Raw genomic sequence first — 17,041 nt, forward strand, 5'->3', positions numbered from 1 at the left:
CTTTTGCATCATCATTCAAGTCCTTCACTAGATCTTCTAACATCTTATTAAATTATATCTTGAACTTTGCAATCACTTCCTTGTTCCTTTGTCGACGCCACATGTTAGTGACAAAGTGCCTCGTGCACCACCTATGCATGAGCGGTGGAAACTCATCCATGTGGTCGTTCGCACAATTTAGGAGCCCATGATGCCTATCCAAGATCATACATACTTGCCGTGATGGTCCAAGTATGTGTCACCGAACGAGTTTCACGAACGATGACCAACTGTCGTTGTTCTCACTCTCAGCCAAGGCAAAAGCTAGAGGCACAAGCTGCTGTTCTTGATCTACTACAACTACCATCAGTAGTGTACCCTTATACTTCCCCGTTAAGAATGTACCGTCCACAAGTATCACAGGATGACAATGTTGAAATGATACACTACATTGAGGGAAGCGCCAAATACCCTTAGGAGCACGTGCTTCGAAACACCATTGTCAGGCTGCATTATGCCGCACGAGTCAGTGAACCATTTAACGCCGGGATTGTAGTAGGTCATAGCTGTGAGTACCCTAGAAACCATGCCATAGGACTCCTTCCAGTCCCCTCATAGTAGGGCAACGGCGTGTTGCTTTGCCCGCCATGCTTTGAATACTTGACACGGTATCCACTAAAGGTAAATATGGACTCCACGAGGGAAGGCACCGATGTCTCGCTACCTTTACGGACAATGCCTAGGATATGCCGCCCAAGGTACTTTGTTGTGCACTGGGCATGCACTCGCTTCGGCAGTGAAGAACGACAAATATACGGTTGCACAACATTTGAAATCATCCATTGTCCGATGCTTGTAATTAGCCGAGACCATACACGCCAAAGGCATCCTTGCTTGCACATGACATCATACCTTAGGTTCTTGTCAGAGTGTACACTGAAAGGCCTAATAAGCGTAGTCAGCCAAGAAAAACTTAAGCTCCTCAAAACTTTTGAACTTCATTCCCGTCTTAATCACTGGACTCTCACTAAAGAATATCCATTCGGAATTCACCATACTAGATTCACATATGGCTTGGTGTACCATACTTATGTCCTTATCATTGGGAACGGAGGGCAGTTCGACATCACATTCTTTCAACAACCGCAACTCGTTATGAGTGTAAGAAAGACATTCGTCCATATGACCAATGGCTTCGACATCATGCACGGTTGCAGTGTTGACCTGCGGCCCATCCTTCTCAGATTATGACTCCTCGTCCTTATTTTCTAGCCCATCACTCTGAGATTGTGACTCCTCCTCTTCCTCGACATCTTCTACCCCATTATCCTCAAATTCACCATCTTCGGAACCCATAGATATGTCATCATCATCTATATTTGCTTCATCCCGCTCAAAAGTATCATTGGGAAAATCATCATTCGCAATGGCCAAGCCAAAATCAGATTGTGTTTCACCTAAATCGTGCTGCAAAATTTCTAACTCTTGGGTACCATTACGATTCACTATCGGTACTTTATATCTTAAGGCAACATTTGGACCACGTATACGAAAAATTTCAACTACCACCTCCAAACATGCAACATTTGATTGTTGAACTACATCCTTATATTGATTCCAATTTGAATCGGATGCCAAGTTCATAAGAACATAATGAGCTCTAGCTTTCCCACAACCAAAACGACCTCTAAATGTCATCTCATCCACTCTACATCCATACTTTCTCATTGCATGGTCAACTAAATCTTTAAAAGTTAGAGGAGCATCGAATAATTCCACTGCCTCATTCATATTTTCAAACTCCCTGTTTTCTTTCACAATCCCACCATCAAACATATGAACTAAACAATCCATTTACAAAATACAAACACCTTACCGAAAAACTATAGCAAGTTTATTACGAAATAAAGATATTGAACATATTAATTGGAAATATTGTAAAAAAACCTACCAATGCCATGTACACTACAAAATTGCATGAATATCTAACTAAATCGAAGCATGCAACAAGTTATACACATCAATATCGCGGGCAGAAAGTCTAGTGCGTATGAACTAAGCATCATCTGACACATAACCATATTGTATTTCATCAAAACATCAAATCAACAATCTAACCCTAGGTCACCTAAACATCCTCCGATCCACAAAATGGAACGGTAAAACAAGGGAAAAAGTTGGGATACCTTCCAAATGAAGCGGTGATTGATTCCCACTACTTTTTCCAACCGAAATCGACAGATTTGGAGGATTTCGGGGTGGCGGGGGCCAGCAGCGCGTGCTTGGGGTTGGGCTCAGGTGTTTCTAGAGGAAGGAAGAGAGAAGGGAGGGAGGAGGGAGATGGTGCGTGGTTCATACCCAGGCACTGCCGCGCCAGGTGGGCTAGCGCGATAACCGCTTGCCCACGTCATCGCCACGTTGGCCGCCCTCCCGCGCCACGCCACGCTGGCACCTTTTGCCGCGCCAGTGCAAAGGATTACCCTGTGCAAATTTAGTTGCGACGGATTTTTATAAAAATATTTTTAAAAAAGTTTAAAAATAAAAAAAATCCCGAAACGCACCCTGGCTCTCCGTTCCAGGTCGTGCATGAAAAACTGGCGGGGTGCCGTGGGCCATGGCGCGGAGCGGAAAACCGGAGGAAATCTAGCGCCCGAAGCAACGTTCTCGATACCACAATTCCTCGCAAAATCCGGATAAAACCCATCGTCATCTCCAACGGATCATCATCATCCTACTAAACCTCACTCGCTCCGCCACTCCCGCCCCCCTTCTCCCCAATGGAGGCCTCCGCTTCTGCCCCAGCGGTGCTCCTCCCGCTGCTGGCCGCCCCGCCGCGCTTCCTCCACCTCCCTCTGCGCCGCCCCTCCACCCGCCGCCACGGCTGCGGAAGTGGGTTCCTGCTCCAGCCGCCGCCGCTAGGCCCCGGCTCCCGCGCCCGCTGTAGGACAACCTGTTGCGCGTCGGGCCCGGACCATGCGGACGTGCTGCTGGGCGGGGCCTCGCTGGTCAGCGTCGCGGCGGTCACCCTCCTCGCTGCCCTGCAGCTGGTGTGGTTACGGTGGCGCAGCGCGATGCACGGGGATTCCCCGGAGGTGAGCGTAAATAGTGGACATTTCGTGGATTGCTGCTTTTTTGTGCAGTCCCTGACTTAGTGTTACATCTTCCAGATAACAGAGTTTTGAATTTTGTTTTTCGTTTTTCGAGAATTCTGCTGATTGAACATTGGAATCTGGCAGGTTTTACATGAACATGGCAAAAGCATTGTAAATAAAGTCCTTGGTGCATCAAAAACAATGTATGACAGCAACTGTGCAGCACAGACAACTCATGATAGTGGGCTTCCAGAGCTTGGCGTTTCTGGAAGAATGACTGTTGATACACAGGCTTGTTCTGTAATTAGTCCTTTGGCACCTCCGGTTACATCAGCAGATATTTCTGGACCAGAAGTTATTTGCTCAACTGCAACTGCAAATTGTTCCATCGAAAAGGTTACAAGTGTTCCTGTGATGCCAGATTCTGTATCAGAAGGACAAGATAAAACCAAGTATTTGTCTAACAGTACGGGCCGGGTAGCTGGGCTACCTTATCAATTTTTATCCCTTTCAGGACATCAGGAAGTGATGCAAAATAGCCAAGGTCATACTGGTAAGCAAATGGATGCCTCGGATGCTAATTTAGTTGGATGCAATCAGAGTGATCAAGAGGAACATCTTGATTTTACATCTCTTTCGTCCTTCAAAAGAATAGCAGAATGTCATCTCGGTTTTGTTCCCCTGGCCAGCAACCGCAATTTGTTCAAACCAAGGAAATGGATTGAATTCACCAACTCAAATGCAGGGAGCTCTTATTCCCCAGCAGGTCTAACTTTGGAATTCATGTATTCTTCTTGGTACTTAGTCTGCTGAAATAATTTATTTATTTTTCATATCACCTCTTTAATGATTATGGCCCATCTTCTATGAAGCATACTCTATATTCAGGTCAGTTTTCTCCAGTTGCATGCTTAAGGGAAGACCCTGTGAGTAAACAAGAGAAAGCTGTGAAGGACCATGATGATTCACCAGTCACAGGCTTTAGCATTTCCAATATACTAAACAAGGAGAATCCAGATAATTTCACTCAAGCAAAGAGAGGGGGACTGAAGGGCACGAAGGATACATTAGATTACTCAAGGATATACAATAGTTTCTTAATTGATGGAAGGTATCATAATTGGTAGATAATCACTGTGACACTTTTGAGCCCAGAACTCCATAACTTTCTGCATGCAGTGTTAATTTCAAATTATGCACATTGTGCATTTGTAATTTTTTTGGTTGAAACATCCATTTGGTATTTTTCAGGTTGAAGGACTGTGTGGACTTGTTAGAACGCATGGAGCAAAATGGATTGCTTGATATGAAGAAGGTAAATAACCTTTCCAATAGCTTAATAGTTTTCCATTTTTGAGGGGAATGAGTTTTACAATTAGCCTTTGTAATGGGTAAGAGTATATGTTGATTCCACGATTGTCTAATTTTAGTCCTGCACTATGAAATTGCCTAATTCATCGTTCAACTATCGAAACTGGAGCGAATATTCCCCTTAACCTAAATCAGCTTGGTTATACAGCATGTCAACAATTTTTGATACGTAATTGCTAAATCAGCTCTGAAGGCAGAAACTAAAATAGGAACATATGGGGAACCACATGTAGAGTTTGCTGACCTCTGAGCAGCTGGTCAAAGCCATGTAATGCTTTTGGTGAGAAAGAAAATAGGAGCTCCAGAATCCAGATCTTAGTTGTGTTTACCTGTTTGTTGTGTACCTTCCATTGCCCGGCTCAAAGATCTGGAACCTCCCAGTGATGTTTTGGACTTGCCATTGATGATTAATAGGACAAAGAGATGAGAATGGTGGTAGCATATGACATACCACTAACTACCAAGATGCTATGTTCAGCAATTTAGTGCCCACTAGGAAAATACAACATTCCAAAACTAGGCTGATTATGGACTCATGGGGTTATATGCTCTCATTTTACATAGACCAAGGTTAAAATTACATACTTCAAGAGTTGAGCGGGCTAATTTACTTCTTTCCCTATAAAATATCTTCAAGCTCCTGATTTCCATTCATTTTCAGATTCACCATGCCAGCTTTTTCAGTATGTGTAAGAAGCAAAAGGCTGTCTTGGAAGCTGTTCGCTTCTGCACTTTGATTGACAACCCGAAAATAAGTACCTTCAATATGCTTTTGTCCGTGTGTGCTAATTCACAAGATTTTGATGGTAACTTCTGTAGCTTGAAGTTTTAGCATTCCTTGACAGATGTGCCAGAGTTGACTCAGAACCATGGAATATGTACTTGTTTTTACCTTTACAGGAGCACTCCAAGTTATGGAGCTCCTAAAGGAAGCTGGGCTAAAACCTGATTGTAAACTTTACACAACACTGATATCAACTTGTGCGAAGTGTGGAAAAGTTGATGCCATGTTTGAGGTGCATAACTAAATCACAAAGTTATATATAGGTGGTTTCCTTTTAAAATTTATTAATATACATGCTGTATTTACATTTTAGGTCTTCCATGAGATGGTCAGTGCTGGTATAGAGCCAAATGTCAACACATACAGTGCATTAATTGATGGCTGTGCTAGAGCTGGGCAAGTGGCAAAAGCATTTGGTGCTTATGGGATTATGAGTTCAAAGGTGATATTGTTCTGTCTGATGGATTTATGTTAGATGTGCTCCTTTTACTTTGGCTATATAAGAGTGACTGGAGATATCTTGCAATCTATTACTCTGTATAAGGTTTTCATACTTGTTAAACTTACTGGGTCATACTTGCAGTAGAAGGTGAAGCCAGATCGAGTTGTCTTCAATGCTTTGATCAGTGCATGCGGTGAATCTGGTGCTGTGGCTCGGGCGTTTGATGTTTTATCAGAAATGATGGCAGAATCTTCGGAATCAAAAGGATCCGGACCAATACTTCCTGATCATGTTACTGTTGGAGCGCTGATGAAAACATGTATTCAGGCAGGCCAGGTGGCTTTACAGATTAAGCATTGTCAAGGAAATGCAAAATCGAACATATAGCATCTGTATCCAAAATAAAGTTGTGTTCGTTTTGTTTGTATAGGCTGATCAAGCTCGTGAGGTGTACAAAATGCTTCAGGAGTACAATATAAAGGGTACCCCAGAAGTTTACACAATCGCATTGAGAAGCTGTAGCTTGACTGGTGATTTAGGGTTTGCACTGAAGATATATGAAGATATGAACAAGATTGGAGTAAAACCTGATGAGGTGCTATTTTTTACTGCTAACCTTAAAGCATGAAAACCTTATGCGCTTTCTACATCTTCTATTTTTTATTTTTTTATTTCATGAACTACAGATGTTCTTGAGTGCTCTAGTTGATGTAGCTGGCCATGCTAGGAGGGCGGATGCCGCGTTTGAAATAATGAAAGATGCAAGAGCAAAAGGATTACACGTGGGAACAATTGCCTACAGTTCATTAATGGGTGCTTGCTGCAATGTAAGTTCTTGTGTAAACTGTTGTGTGAAAAGCACATTTACGATTTAAATGTGATAGGTAGCCCTAGATTTTGTAAATAACAAGTAACTTCCAAAGGTAACTCTATCTCATGCTACATTCCTATTTCTCCTTAATCCTTTGATATATTATGAAGATTCCTTTTAGCTCATCATGATTTGAGGACCACTGTTTCAGGCAAAGGACTGGAAGAAGGCACTGCAGCTATACGAGGAGATTAAGTCTATCAAATTAACCCCAACTGTTTCAATGATGAATGCTTTGATCACCTCTCTGTGTATGTACACTCCTAGATAGAAATGATAAAAACATTTTCATTTGCTACTTATATATTCTCTAAGAAAGAAAATTGACTAGATGTCCCTGTACTTGTAACAATGCTACATAGGTTGTTAATTTAAATAGTAAATTCATATGTGGTCTGGTGTCCAGTGTTTAAAAAACTTCTAGGTCTTATGGGAAAACAATCACTTGGTACTATTGTGGTGTTGGGGCCTAATAGACTAGTGCCTAGCCTGCCTATGAAATGGAAAGGGGCTGGGGAAGGGGAAGAACGAAGGAGGATTGGATAAACCATGGTGAGAAAGATATCTCAGTGGCAGAATGGCAGGGGGAGGAGTTGCCATTGATAGCATGGCAAGGATAAAATTTACTGGCTGCTATGTCTACTTGATCTCACCTAGGCAGCAGCCTAACTACTGCCACCACCTAGTGGCTAGGTGGTTACCTAGACCATTTCTTTAAGAATTGCCAGTATGCAAACTGTCACTTAAACTATTTCATGTTTTCAATTAGCTAAAAATGCTGATGTGTCAATGCAGTAAGGAAACTAAAGTGGCATCACACTCACACAGTATCTAGTGAAAAGCCACTATGACATAACTGCTGTAATTTTCATGTTTACAGATCGAAGTGGGAACTTCATTAGAGTTTAATGATCTACCAAGTTAGTTTCCAAGTCTGAGGGCTAGCTAGTTGTCCTAATCATAATAAGGTGCATTAATCATAATAAGGTGCATCGATAGGATTTTCATTGTCTGAAACATGCATAATAGCTACTGGTCCTTTTCATTTGAACCTTGTCCTTTTAACATTCAAAATAATGTTAATAATGTTGCTTCTATGCTTTTTATTAACCATGTAATGAACTGCAGGTGATGGTGATCAGGTCCTAAAGGCTGTTGATGTCCTTAATGAGATGAAAGGAATAGGAATCTGTCCAAATGAGATAACATATTCTGTCTTATTTGTTGCTTGCGAAAGGTAATGATTCTGAGCATGAATTGTACCTTTCAAATTAAGTGTATGGTACTCTTCAGTTACTAACAGCTGGCATGTAGAAACGGTGAAGCACAACTAGGTTTGGATTTGTTTGAACAATTAAAAATAGATGGCATTGGCATCAATCCTACCATTATTGGTTCTCTGACTGGTAAGGTTATTTCCCCCCCTTTTCTTGTTACTGTATAGGAGCACTTGAATTCTCTTTGTTTCCTTAACCTAATTATGTACCCCTTTTCTTATGTGTATGCCTGCTCGGAGTCCTTTTATCTGTTCCACTTCTATATTTGATAACAAGCCTATCCCAACTTGCTTGGGACAAAAATGATATGTTGTTTGTGCCGCTGTTGTTCTATATTTGATGAAAGTACCTGCTGACACAACTTCTCTTCAGGTTTATGTCTACAAATGTTTGACAGTGATCTCTCGCTTGGGAATATTATTGTCAACTTCAGCTTAGGGAAACCACAAATTGACAACAAATGGTATGCTCCCTAGCCTTGCCAGACTGTCTTGTAGTCTCACATATGTAATTGGATCGAACTTAATGCTTGGTTCAGTTACTTAGATTACCCTGCGGGCCAAATTGACATGAAACAATCGTACATAGTTGACAGAGTCCTTTACATACTGGATGTATTTTGTTCTATAAAATAATGTTCTTGTTCACCTTCGCAGACAGTCTAGGGTTGATCTGGATCTATGAGGCCCATGGTGTTGGGGAATAGATAGGATTGATCTAGATCTACGAGGCCCACAATGTTGGGGAATTAATAGGCTCTGCTAGAGTTAACTAAAAGGCTTCTCTACCTCAGCATCCAGGAAGCCATGCTGCTATACAATCATGTGTGGTTACCAGTAGACATGCAATGCAATGGAAGACATATAGCAGTCTACTCCTGAAGAATGATCATGGATGCAGTCAATTGATATCCCTCATGAATGTCATGTGTCATCCTCAATCAGTGCAGCAGCAGAAAAAGCAACATCTTTACGGCATCCCCCATGACCCATGCATCATACTCGCTTAGATGGATGTTTACCATCTAGTTTTTAATGTAGAGAGGTAGAATTGGGGAAACACCACAACACACCCTAATGAGGGGGGGGGGGTTGACCTTTCATATATATAGCCAATTTGGCTTGGTATACAAGGAATACAATCATGTATACATGGAAAGCATATAATAGCTATACAATCTCTAATACCCGTCTGCAGTCGCAGAAGGAGCATCGCGGACGCAAAGACTGGACCTAAAATCAGTGAAGAGCTGACAAGGAAGGCCTTTCGTCATGATGTCTGCAAACTGGTGCGAGGACGGGATGTGGAGCACGCGAACTTGCCCCAAGGCCACTTTCTCGCGCACGAAGTGAATGTCGATCTCGATATGCTTCGTGCGCCGATGGTGGATCGGGTTTGTTGTCATGTAGACAACGCTCACATTGTCGTAATAGACAACTGTAGCTGAGGCAAGCGGAACGTGAAGCTCCTGAAGAAGCTGGCGCAGCCAGCAACACTCAGCAGCTGCATGTGCCACAGTCCGGTACTCCGCCTCAGCACTGGATCTGGAGACGGTGGTCTAGCGCTTGGAGGATCAAGAGACCAGAGTGTCGCCGAGGTAGACGCAGAAGCCGGAGGTGGAACGCCGAGAATCCGGACAGCCAGCCCAGTCTGCATTGGAGTATGCGGTCAAGAATTGAATGGGGCCGATGCCGAAGTGGAGCCCGAAGGAGAGAGTGCCCTTCACGTAGCGCAGGATGCGCTTGATCAGCGCGAGATGAGGCTCGCGGGAATCATGCATGAAGAGGCACACCTGCTGCACCGTGTACGCCAGGTCAGGGCGAGTCAACGTGAGGTACTGAAGAGCTCCTGCAAGGCTTCGGTACTCAGAGCCATCCTTGAGCTTGGCGCCGTCTGTCGCCGAGAGCTTGGCGCGAGTGTCAACAGGAGTCACTGTGGAGTGACACTCGGCCATGCCGATGTGCTGAAGCAGGTCTAGGGCGTACTGGCGTTGGGACAGGAACAAGCCATCGGCGGAGCACCTGACGGAGATGCCAAGGAAGTGGTGGAGAGCGCCCAAGTCCGTCATAGCGAACTCGGACTTGCACCATCTTTGTAAACAAAGAGGGATGTGTCGGACGTGGAGGTGACGAACCCTAGCTAACGGATGTAGGTGGTGAACCGCTAGTACCACACGCGCGGGGCCTGTTTCAGGCTGTACAAGGACCTCTGCAACAGGCAAACGTGATCAGGAGCGGCAGGGTCAACGAATCCCGGGAGCTGCTGATAGTACACCGTCTCGTCGAGATGGTTGTGAAGAAAGGTGTTCTTCACGTCTAGCTGGTGAACCGGCCAGGCGCGAGAGGTGGCGATGATGAGGACGGGGGATCGTCGTCGGTTTGACAACCGGGCTGAACGTCTCGTCGTAGTTGATGCTGTGGCGCTGGGATAAGCCGCGAACCACCCAACGCGCCTTGTGACGGGCAAGGGAGCTGTCAGAGTGGAACGTGTGCTTGAAGATCCACTTGCCTGTCACAACATTGGCACCGGGGGGCCGCGGGACGAGGCACCAGGTTCCGTTGTCGACGAGCGCTTGAAACTCATCAGCCATGGCCGCACGCCAGTTAGCATCGGCCAACCCGCTATGGTAGTTCGCCGGGAGAGGCAAAATCAACGAAGTCGTGGCGGAAAGGTTCCTGTACTACACCCTTTGGATCATCTTGGTCTGTGAGTGTGTCACATGAAGACTGGATGCAGAAGCGGGCGCAGGAACAGTAGCCGAAGTGGACGACAGCGTCGGAGTCGGTGCTGGAGCCATCGTCGGGGCAGGCGCTACACGGGCAGGAGCTGCTGCTGCCAGGGGGCTGGCGGTGAAGGCCCAGCGCTGGTGCCCCCCCCCCCCTCCCGGTCGCCAATCATAGACCTGGCTGCAATCACGGACGAGGGGAGGGAGCACACAATGGGGGCTTGCTGCTAGAGCACCTGCCGAGATAGCGTAGAGGAGCCGGAGAGGACCGGCCCACGGAGGATGATGGTGGGGTCCTCCTCGCTTGGGGGGGGGGGAGGCGACGAGCGCGGTTGCTCAACACCGGCAAGCGGGGTGGAGCATCCACGGGGAAGGGCACCGACGCGGCACGTCCAGTCAAGAGGAAATGGAGACTGGAAGGAGTGGACTGCTGTCGGCCGAAGGGAAAACATGACTCATCAAACACGTGGCGGGAGATGATGATGTGCCTAGTTGTGAGGTCTAGGTAGTGATACCCCTTGTGCGATGAAGGGTAACCAAGAAAGACACGAGCTGTGGAACGCGGAGCGAGCTTGTGTGGTGCCGTGGCCGAGAGGTTCGGGTAGCAAAGGCACCCAGAAACGTGCAAGTGGCTGTAGTAAGGGGCTTTTCTATAGAGAAGCTCGAACGGGGTGGCGTGAGAAATAGCAGAGCAAGGATGCCTATTTAGGAGATAGGTGGCCGTGGCGAGGGCCTCGGCCTAGTAGATAGGCGCCATGTGTGCATGGAGCAGTAGGGTGCGGCTGATGTTCAGAGTGTGGAGAACGCGTTCAGCTTTGCTGTTCTACGGAGAGGTGTATGTGCAAGATAGTCTCAAGTGGATCCCACGAGAGGAGAAGAGAGAGAAAGAGTACGATTAACGAACTCCATCCCATTATTAGCCTGAACACATCTAACAGAGATACCGAACTGAGTCTGAACATAGGAGCAAAAATTCTCAATGTGAGAGGAAACCTCGGATTCTTGAACTAGAGGAAAAGTGCAACTGTAGTGAGAGTAGTCATCCAGGAGTACTAAATAGTAACGAGAGCCTGAAATGCTAGCAACAGGTGACGTCCAAACATCACAATGGATGAGTTCAAAAGGAACAGTACTGTAGGAGCTTGAATTTGAAAAAGGGAGCCACACATGTTTCCCTAGCTGACAGGCATGACAGAGGGAGCTAGCTACTTTATTACAAATAATGGATGAATTATTCCTAAGGGTGTCGAGCGCCGCAGAGCTTGGATGGTCGAGGCGGTGATGCCATAGGGTGGAGGAGACGGCGAGGCTTGTGTGTGGGGTGGCAGAGGTAGTAGTTGATGGGATGGTGTAAAGGTCGCCGTCGCTATTGCGGTGAAGCATCACGTGTCTGGTTCGGATATCCTTGACAGAAAAACCAAAGGCGTCAAATTCAATTGAACAGTGGTTGTCTCGTGTGAATTGTCTAACAGACAAAAGATTGCGAACTAGTGAAGGGACAACTAGAACATTGTTCAAGTGAAAGTTGGACGTGCTGGTTGGGAGGATGGTGTTGCCACGGCATATAACTGGAATGACCTGACCATTACCGACGGTGATGAAGGAATGGGAGGGAGGTAGGCGGGAGGGGAGAATACCATCCGTGGATGACATATGGCCAGAGGCGCCGGAATCCATGACCCATCCAGAGTTCTGGAGAGCCATCTGATTCAGCGCAGCGATGAGCCCGGCCTGATCCCAGGACTGAGCCATCGCCGGTGTGCGCCTGTGGATTGGTGCCAAGGAGGCTCGACGCTGGGCTGCGCCAGCCTCCGCCGCCCTGCTGGTGGTAGCTGCTGCCCTGCTGCTGGTAGTACTGCGGAGCCATCGGATTGTAGCAAATCCAGGGGCCCGTGGGCTAGCCTTGCTGAGAAGGACCGTTGGCCCTGGTCGGGGAAGCCGCCGGCCTGCCGCTGTCCTTTGCCCCTGCTGCTGCCTTTGCCCTTGCCGCCGTCGCGCTTCTGGTCGCCATTGCGAGCGCCCTGGGAGGCGTTCTGGGCAGGGCTAGAGGAGGAGGAGCGACAGCCTAGGCTGGTGCAGGTGGAGGAGGAACCGGAGGCGGCCAGCATTGTCGTACCGGTGGCGACCTTATCGGAGTTGGCTAGGCGGAGCTCCTTGAGGACGAGCATGTCCCTGGCCTGGGCGAATGTGGGGATGACAATGGAGTTGGTGATGTCGTCAGCCGTGTTGGTGAAGTGAGGGTTGACGCCGCGGAGGAGGTTGAGGACTAGCTGCTAGTCCCGGACGCCATGCCCAACTTCCCGCAAGGTGTCGGCCACTGTCTTCATGCGTGGGCAGAACTCGGTGATGGAGAGGTCATCTTGCATCATAGAGTGGAACTCGTTGCTGAGGTCGATCACCCGAAGTTCCTTGTTGGCGCGGAAGAGGGCTTCAATGGCCACCCAAAGATTGTGGGCGGTCTGATCGTCGTGCTCCATGGCGAGGTCGAGGATGGAGTCGTCGACGGAGCCGAAAATCCAACTGCGGATGCAGCAGTCGGCCTGGTCCCAGTAGGGATCAGTGGGGCGAGGCGGCAGCATCACGTCGATGTGCGGTTTGAGGCCGAATTTGCCGCACATGGATTTGAAGTAGGACGCCCACTTGGAGTAGTTGGAGTTCTTCATCTTCGGGGTGACGGCACACTTGACAGAAACAGTCGCGTAGGGGTGGATGACAGGCAGCGGCGCGGTGCCCTGGATGAAGCTGTCGCCGGTGGAGGCCATGGTGTTGGCGCTAAGGGTAGGCATGGATGGAGAGCCCAGGGCAGGCGTGGTGCTGGCGCCGAGCGCCGGCGAGGAGGACGTCCTCGTGGCGAACAGGGTGCCAGACATCTCTGAATTGGCCGTGGAGATCGTGGACATCAGCGGCAGGAGAGAAGAAGGGGGAGGTGCGGCAGAAGGGGTGCCGCGGAGAGGAGAGGGGGGCGGCGCGCAGATCGCCGCGGGGGTGGGAGGCAGTGTAGCGAGGAGTCGTGAGGCCGATTGGATTGGAAAGAGGCAGCAAAAAAGGGAGGTTAGGATCGGATTGATCCTGGGTCTCATGATACCATGTAGAGCGGTAGAATTGGGAAAACACCACACACCCTAATAAGGGGGGTTGACCTTTCATATATATAGCCAATATGGCTTGGTATACAAGGAATACAATCATGTATACATGAAAAGCATATAACAACTATGCAATCTCTAATACTTAAACAACTTCCTGCAATAAGATTTGTTGTATCTATTTATTATTTTTACACTGTATTTTTTTAGTAAGTTATTTTTTTTTTTTTTTTGTAGGACTTCCTCAGCAATTATGGTGTATCGTGAGGCAGTTTCAACTGGGCTAGTACCTTCAAGTGATGTTTTATCTCAAGTGTTGGGATGTTTGAGGCTTCCTCATGACAATTCGCTGAAGAGTAGTTTCATTGAAAACATGGGAATAAGTTGTGATATTCCACATAATCCAAATATTAATTCACTCTTTGAAGGATTCGGTGAATATGACATCCGTGCTTTTTCGATGCTGGAGGTAATCATGTTATCTTCAATAAACAACAGCTCTATTTCGACCTCTGCGGGTATTAATGAAAGATGCATGGCTTCTGGTCACAGGAGGCTGCTTCATTAGGTGCAGTTTCAAGTATTTCCATGAAAGATACCAGGATTGTTATTGATGCAAGAAAGTTAAAGATCTACAGTGCCGAGGTAGTTTTGCTACTTGCAATATTACTCTCTCCATCCCAAATTACTATTCGTTTTGGCTTTTCTAGATACATAGCTTTTGTTATTCACCTAGATATATATTATGTCTAGATACATAGCAAAAGTTATGCATCTAGAAAAACCAAAATGAATAGTAATTTGGAACGGAGGGAGTACATTTTAGTGAAACTGCTTTAATATCATTTTACCTAAATAGAATTGAAGGTCACATCATTATTTTGTCCTTGCTTCTATATTTTAGCATATTTTCTCAGTTGAAATTAGTTTCTCCCCAAGAAAAAGGTTCTATAGTGAGAACCAGCAATAGTGCCAGGGGCCGTTTTCTTCCCATGGTTGAGTCTTTTTTCCCCTATTTTTGTGTCTCTCTGTGTTGTTGCTAAAATTGGGGTAAAGTGGTTTGTTTTGCATTGTTTATGTAACTGATAGTGTATCTTCTTATATTTTATCTTTTATTTTAATTTTTGCAGGTTTCTCTTCTTACAACATTGAGGTCTTTGAAGCATCGACTCGCTGCAGGTGAATACTAAAGTACTTGATACATAAAATAATTTGCTTTTGCTACTGTTTTCTAGTGAATCAAGGAAATCGCCGATAATACATATTAATAATTTACAGTTAAAATAAATTTTACAGGAGCATAATCCAGTATCTATGCATATTTGTTGTTCTCCACATCTTTTTATCAAGATGGGGGTGGGTGCAAAGCATGAATGTGTATATATATATACACATATACTTTTTTAGTCAAATGTTAACAGTTCTAGGGTTAAATGATTATTCTGTGATTTCCTCATGCACCAATAAGAAATTGGAGAAATTTATACCTTGTGCTCCCTCCATCCACAAATATAAGGATTTTTAAGTTTGTCATGAAAAAAATGATGCTGCTAGATTCACCGTGAAACCAACTATCAAAATATTAACTCTTTCTATTTGGAATAACTTATAGAGATATTATTGGCCAAAGTTAAAGATATGCTTAGGAGAAACCTAAAAGTGCTTATATTTGTGGACGGCCATAGTAGCTTTTCTGTTCTAATATTTTTTATGTGATGCAGGTGCAAGATTACCAAACGTGACAATCTTGTTACCCACAGAAAAGAAACAGGTTGACATTGATGAAAGAGAAAAAACACTAAAGCTATCTGGAAGGTGAAATCACACCCATTATCGAAATACTTATGCTATATACATTTATCGATCGTGATTTTACCTTGGGAAGTTAGTTCTGTTAAGTACTTTTTGAACGCAATGTTCTACTTGAAACTTCTTGAAAACAATATCTCAGTTGTCCATTGAAATAATCTGATAAATTTTGGAAGAGACTGATTTTGATTGTGGTGTACAGAATTGGTCAAGCAATCGGTTCTCTCCTGAGGCGATTAGGAATTTCATACCAGGGGGAGGAGTCGCACGGGAGGATGAGGATCAATGGCCTCACCTTAAGGAGATGGTTCAATCCAAAGTTGAATAGCAAATCCTCCAGTGCCGCGCCAGCTGATTTGCTTCCCCTATCGTCGCGTTTAGCAAAAGGGATTGCTGATCAGCAACGCGACATCAGAAGCCTTTCGCTCGAGTAGTGCAGGACAATCCAGCAGCAACCGATCTCGGTAACCTTTGTGAGAACATGTCCAGGATAGTAAAATGTCTTAAGAGTTTGTTCAGGGAAAGAAATAAAAAATACTACATTTATATAGTAATCTGTGAAAAGATTATTCAAAAGAAAGAAATCACAGTACATCAAATTTTGTAAACAGGATGCATAAAACAATTTAATTTATAGTGTGTGAAGCATTTTTGTCTCGTTCACGTTGTTTGTCGCGCATGATAAGGTTTGGAATATATGGTTTGGCCTATTTTTGATAATTCAATTAAAAGAATTAAAGTTCACTAATAAATGTTAGGGAGTTAAAAGTGGTTAATGTTGTTGAAGAGGCTCCCAACCAACTTATTAGGTGGACTTTGTGTACACTGTCTGTGAAGTTAGAGAGAGGATTGGTGATCCCACGCGTGCTCGCTCGTCTCCCCTTGCCGAGGCTGTGGGCACCCCTCCTCCAGAAAACACACCTCAACACTCACTCAGGTACTCTTGTTTGGGAGATCTCTTCCTTTCTTCCTAGCAGGCATTCGAAGGTCCTGCACGGGATAGCAGGCAATTAGGTTTTTTTGGGAGCGTCTTCATGCGGGAGCATCTTCATACGGCTGCTTGCTCCCTGAACAACTACAACTACTTCATCTACTTCTTGGTGTCGTTCGTTGACTTGTACGACTACATCAACTGAGGCCATCCCATGATTAGTATGACTAATCCAGGTGGTACACTGCCTTCGGCAATGGCTCCACCCAAGGGTACATTCTGATCCTATTCTGGTTCTTGCTGTTCTTGTTTATTAGAAGATTAAACTTGAACACTAGTGTCGTAGCGTCAACTAGGGAAGATTTGCTGCGCGAGTTCTCAGATAGCTTAAGCTCTTGAAAGACAGGAGGATTATACTGGTTCAGGCGACTTGCCCTACGTCCAGTTTGTGTTGTCTTTTTTAGTATTGTGCTCAATAGCTCAAGTTTACAGTAGGGGGTTACAAGTAGTAGTTCAGTCTTTTTTCGAATCCCCTCTATTCCTCCCCCTCTTTTCCTTATGTACCCGGATGGAGGGGGTTACACTATCAATAGGAGTGGGGCCCTTGGTCAGTTGAGCATCCTTCTCCTAGCTAACCGAGGTGGACTCTGCTTCCTCAGTCGGGGTGCACATCG

The 17,041-nt window shown here is 45.5% G+C and overlaps 2 protein-coding genes across 4 annotated transcripts; one reads left to right on the forward strand and one right to left on the reverse strand.

Annotated features, from left to right (window-relative positions):
- Positions 1-2,695: 2,695 nt before the first annotated feature.
- Positions 2,696-16,099, forward strand: LOC117837583 (pentatricopeptide repeat-containing protein MRL1, chloroplastic). Of its 3 annotated transcripts, XM_034717284.2 has the most exons (20): positions 2,702-3,071; positions 3,216-3,624; positions 3,761-3,837; positions 3,944-4,182; positions 4,323-4,386; positions 5,104-5,248; positions 5,343-5,458; positions 5,540-5,668; positions 5,813-6,004; positions 6,099-6,263; positions 6,355-6,495; positions 6,691-6,790; positions 7,668-7,776; positions 7,854-7,945; positions 8,189-8,279; positions 13,865-14,096; positions 14,180-14,272; positions 14,758-14,806; positions 15,349-15,442; positions 15,639-16,099. In XM_034717284.2, exons 1-20 carry the CDS (start codon positions 2,757-2,759, stop codon positions 15,868-15,870), a joined length of 3,084 nt encoding a protein of 1,027 aa, XP_034573175.1. In that variant the 5' UTR covers positions 2,702-2,756; the 3' UTR covers positions 15,871-16,099. The 3 variants fall into 3 exon arrangements, with proteins under 3 accessions (XP_034573178.1, XP_034573175.1, XP_034573174.1); XM_034717283.2 differs by having other exon boundaries at positions 3,216-3,837; positions 3,960-4,182; XM_034717287.2 differs by lacking the exons at positions 13,865-14,096; positions 14,180-14,272; positions 14,758-14,806; positions 15,349-15,442; positions 15,639-16,099 and adding an exon at positions 8,473-10,646 and having other exon boundaries at positions 2,696-3,071; positions 3,216-3,837; positions 3,960-4,182.
- On the reverse strand, positions 12,511-13,307 carry LOC140221259 (uncharacterized). Its single transcript, XM_072290583.1, has one exon. The coding sequence runs from the start codon at positions 13,301-13,303 to the stop codon at positions 12,815-12,817; it is 489 nt and encodes a 162-aa protein (XP_072146684.1). The 5' UTR covers positions 13,304-13,307; the 3' UTR covers positions 12,511-12,814.
- Positions 16,100-17,041: the final 942 nt, after the last annotated feature.

Source organism: Setaria viridis, chromosome 9, assembly GCF_005286985.2.
Source record: "Setaria viridis chromosome 9, Setaria_viridis_v4.0, whole genome shotgun sequence".
NCBI lineage: Eukaryota > Viridiplantae > Streptophyta > Magnoliopsida > Poales > Poaceae > Setaria > Setaria viridis.

Coding starts and splice junctions, on each gene's coding strand:
- LOC117837583 (XM_034717283.2), top strand. CDS start 2,757: ATGGAGGCCTCCGCTTCTGCCCCAGCGGTGCTCCTCCCGCTGCTGGCC. Junction 6,005..6,098: donor CATGTATTCAGGCAGGCCAG/GTGGCTTTACAG, acceptor TTGTTTGTATAG/GCTGATCAAGCTCGTGAGGT. Junction 7,777..7,853: donor TTATTTGTTGCTTGCGAAAG/GTAATGATTCTG, acceptor GCTGGCATGTAG/AAACGGTGAAGCACAACTAG.
- LOC140221259 (XM_072290583.1), bottom strand. CDS start 13,303: ATGGCCTCCACCGGCGACAGCTTCATCCAGGGCACCGCGCCGCTGCCT.